Here is a 4,423-nt window from a genome sequence, read left to right on the forward strand (position 1 = left end):
ACTAATCCTGTAGCCTTAAATCAAGCAACACTTTGACATATTTTTAACAATAAACTGTATGGAACACTCAAAAATTTAATTAAAGAATTGGGAATAGTGGAATTGAGGCAGAGAGGACTATGAAGGAATAGCTGTGCGCGAGGTGCAATAGATAGTTGGCATCTTGTGGCTTCAAACGATACTCATAGATTTTTTTTGTGGACACCATATAATCACATATATATATATATCTGATGGTTTTGTACCTAAAATCTCGTATGGGCTCAAGCCCATATAGCCTTCCACTTCTCTCTGCCCCTGGACTGAAAGTATTACAAAGAAAAAAAGTATACACCTAGTTTTTTCTCCCTAAAATTCTCGATTGGGCCCTTGGATCCGCGCCTGATCTACTAATGACATGTTATATCGTACGTACGTTCATGACATTCTTGCTGATGAAACTTAGACTACCATGGATTAATTCTAGCCTTCTAGGCATGGTTTTAGATCCATCATGTGAATGATGCATGTCACCTCTCATTACTTTGGTAGTTGCAAGTCATATTCACCCCACGAAACCAAATCATATAAATGTAGCAAGCATTTGATTTCACCTTTTAGGTTGTTGCTACCATGTCATTTTCTGTTTCATCAAAATATTTAAACATATAAATCATCAAAGTCAGAGAGTAATAAAACCTCAATCCCCCCATAAATAATTACAGAACCAAAAAAACTGGTGTGAGGGTAGGATCCATTAACAGTACATTCCTAACTTCCTCTGTTGATTTTTGACATTGCTGCTATAGTAATCAAAATTTGATCAATGATGTAGGAGCCATCAGACCAGTTGCCGATTTGGACGAATCAAGTTCATAAATGTGGCATGTGATCTTCACAGCGTTTGTGGTAGTCGTATTTTCTGGTATTTACGACCAAACATACCGAAGATGTTTACGTTCTGATACTTCTTTTTCTCCCAATTAAGATCACATGTATACTTATATTGTCTGATGCAGAGAAAATTCCAGTACTTAATTAGTGGTTGGATCTGTAAGTCCGGTAGTCCACCGCCAGCTTTACCGTTCAGTTATTTCTATACACATGTTTCAGACCGACCCCTAAACTCACAAGATCTGCATCGATATGATGATATATACCGGCATAAGAAAAGAAAATCAGTAGTTTTGAGTAGGAAATGTCAAGTATATGAAGGACACAAGGAGGAATCCTAAATTACACGACTAAAAGTTTGTTTGACTTAACTTGTTTTGCCATTACATCTTCCGCCAATATTAGCTCTACTCTACTAATTTGCAAATGAGCATGTTAATTGGCAAATAGATTTCGGTACAAGATCACATGGCCATGGCATGCAAATACATGAGGCCATGTAGACGATGTAGATTGTTAACATTTTTGTGATTTAAAATTTTTAATATAGATGGACGGTGAGCCTAACATATGAATGATTAAGATTCAACCGTATATTTGTAAGTGGGGCTTAATTGAATTTTTTTATTATTTGGTTTGAATAATATGAGTTTATTGATCAGTTTGAATATTATATCTCATATTTATTACGTCTAATAAGTTAAGTGGGCTACACGGAAAGGAGGTTGGAGATAAGAACGATATTAGTGAGGACATTATCAGAGACTGAGAGCTGTCCTCCAACTCTCCAAGATATAGTCATATAATTATGGTGCAACAGTATGGTGATTATTGAGCAATTTACTCAACATGCACATAGAAAGATCAGTTACAATTTGCAAACTGTAAATATAGAACTCTGAAATTTTTGTTCGTTGTTACATGAGAAACAAAAAGGAATAAGCTATTGAAGACTTGAAGTACATTGAAGGAATAGACTAGTAAAATGAGGCAATTACAATACTTATTTTTCATGGCAAGCACAATATATAATAATTGATCAATCATATTATCCATCATCCATTCATGTATAGCACGTCCTCGTTCCTATATACAGCGCCCAGCTTTTCTCCAATTCATTTAACCTAAATCTCACAGCTGGTTTTGTTTAGTGATCGATGAGGCATTAGTAGTTAGCTGAAGCCGTCGGACGTACGTAATATTGCATTGAATCAATATACGCAAATCGACTACCCCTCCCAGTAGTACCAGCCAGTACTAAAGGCAAAGAGTGGAGAGTGTTCAATTATATATATCTGCTTTGGTTGTTCTCACCAACTCAGACCAAGCAGAAATAGAATGGATCCCAAAGCTGTACTGGCATCTTTATCCCTGCTGCTATTTATCAGCCTTGGGGCACGAGGAGGAGGGCTTTCTTATAATTTCTATGAGGCCTCATGCCCACAAGCTGAGGGCATTGTTAGAGCTGCCCTCGGTCCTACTTTTCTCTCTGATCCGACTACTCCAGCAGCTTTGTTGAGGCTCATGTTCCATGATTGCCAAGTTCAGGTCTCATTGTTATCGATTACTTGAGCTACAAGCTTAATTACCAAGTCCACGTTTTGTTGTTTTTAATTTTAAGAACACAATGCTTGATACTGACATCTTCCTTACTTAATGTACGTACAGGGCTGCGATGCTTCGATCCTTGTGGATTCCGGTGAGGGATACGCGTCTTCCGAGATGTCTTCAGGGAGAAACTTTGGTGTGAGAAAGAGGGAAACCATCGGAATTCTTAAAACAATGATTGAAGCAGAATGTCCTCAGCAGGTTTCTTGTGCTGACATTCTTGTATTAGCAGCACGGGAGGCGGTGGCTTTGTCAGGAGGGCCAGAAATCAAGGTTCCTCTGGGAAGAAGAGACTCCATTACCGCTCCAAGCTCTAAGCTTGCAGATTCTTCGCTTCCTGCAGCGAATATTGGTGTTGATGGCACTCTTCAGTTATTCTCAAAATTTGGGATGACAATCGAAGAATCAGTCGCCATTTTGGGTACTCAATTGTCTGAATGAACTTGAATGCACAAACTTAGACGCTATTATCTGTTCCTTCTGTAAATATCAAACCAGAATAAGTCACCCCTAATTTGCATATATGTCACAAATTAACGGGACTGTATTATTTTCAGGCGCGCACACATTAGGAATAACACACTGTTCGAATGTCCTGAGCCGTTTACAAGAACCAGAAAAAGCGCAAATAAAAGGCGCGATCACACCTGGGTTTGAAGCATTTTTAAGGCTGAACTGTCCTCAAGGGTCCATAGCATCAAAATCAACCTTTGTTCTAAATGATCCCACTGCAACTACATTCGATAATCACTACTACAAGAATGCATTCGGAGGCCACGGGGTTCTTCAAGTTGATGCTGAAATGGTGATGGACCCGCGCACAGCTCCAGCGGTCCAGAAATTTGCAGATAACGAAGATTATTTCTTTGAAGCATTTTCTTCTGCCTTTGTCAAGCTCTCTAGCTCTCGCGTTCTGATTGGGGACCAAGGTGTTGTTAGAAAGACTTGCAATACCATATAGAATGTATATATAATAGTTTCTCTACTTAGTATATAGTTAGAACAGTAATGGTTCCAATCCAAATCACCTCTGCATGCACGCATTTTAATTTGCTTTCAACTCGTGCTTCTACTATATATCAGGCGGTGGGACTGCATTGAAACTTCAAAAATGTTTTACGGTTCATTGTAGAGTTCAAGTCCAGTTTTATTAGTATGTGGCTCGAAAAACAACTAAAATTGGAAAATCATACAGAAAAGTGTAGAAATTTATAACTGTTCGAGGAAGTATGAAATCGAGAATAATGATAACAACGTGATCAAACATAACATATCTCTTTATTGATTGATAGTGAGACTTATATAGACATTATATACGAAGTATCCGAAAAATCATGGACTAATATATATTACATTAAAACATAATCTACTCTAATAATAAAATATACTTAGGTTAAGACACATATAAGTATAATATCACGGAACACTAACGGCATTTAATATCGTTTTTTATTTTTGCTAATGAGAGTTTGGCGAGGATGGCGAAGATGGTAAGGTAAACCGGACAGATCAGATTACTGCCATTGAGAATCACTCGATCAACATCAAAAATTCACAATGCTAAATTTATTTAATTAACTAAAGCCAAAAGAAATTAAAAAATATGCAGAAAATTTAGTCACTCTCACCACTTGATCAAGAACAACGGTATCTTCTAGAGTCCAGCTTGTTTTTTTTTTTTTGTAAATTCAAATTTATTAGGAAAAGGAAACAAACATACACACACAGCTTAAGCTAGGCCAACAAACAAACCAATCCAAACAAAGAAAACACACAACCAACGAGAAAAACCCAACAAAGAAACTAAGGAGAGCTAATGATTCTCCATTCTAGAACAAGGGCTTGATTAGAAGTAAGCTGCTTGATATTCAGGGATAAAAGTCTGCTTGTAACACTATTGATAATAGCATTAAGAGTAACCATTGGAGGCTTGAATTCATTT

The 4,423-nt window shown here is 37.3% G+C and overlaps 1 protein-coding gene across 1 annotated transcript; it reads left to right on the top strand.

Annotated features, from left to right (window-relative positions):
* Positions 1–2,211: 2,211 nt before the first annotated feature.
* On the top strand, positions 2,212–3,442 carry LOC126790387 (peroxidase 29). The gene is made up of 3 exons (XM_050516600.1): positions 2,212–2,421; positions 2,542–2,902; positions 3,039–3,442. The coding sequence occupies exons 1-3, from the start codon at positions 2,212–2,214 to the stop codon at positions 3,440–3,442; spliced, it is 975 nt and encodes a 324-aa protein (XP_050372557.1).
* Positions 3,443–4,423: the final 981 nt, after the last annotated feature.

This window comes from Argentina anserina, chromosome 4, assembly GCF_933775445.1.
Source record: "Argentina anserina chromosome 4, drPotAnse1.1, whole genome shotgun sequence".
Classification (NCBI taxonomy): domain Eukaryota; kingdom Viridiplantae; phylum Streptophyta; class Magnoliopsida; order Rosales; family Rosaceae; genus Argentina; species Argentina anserina.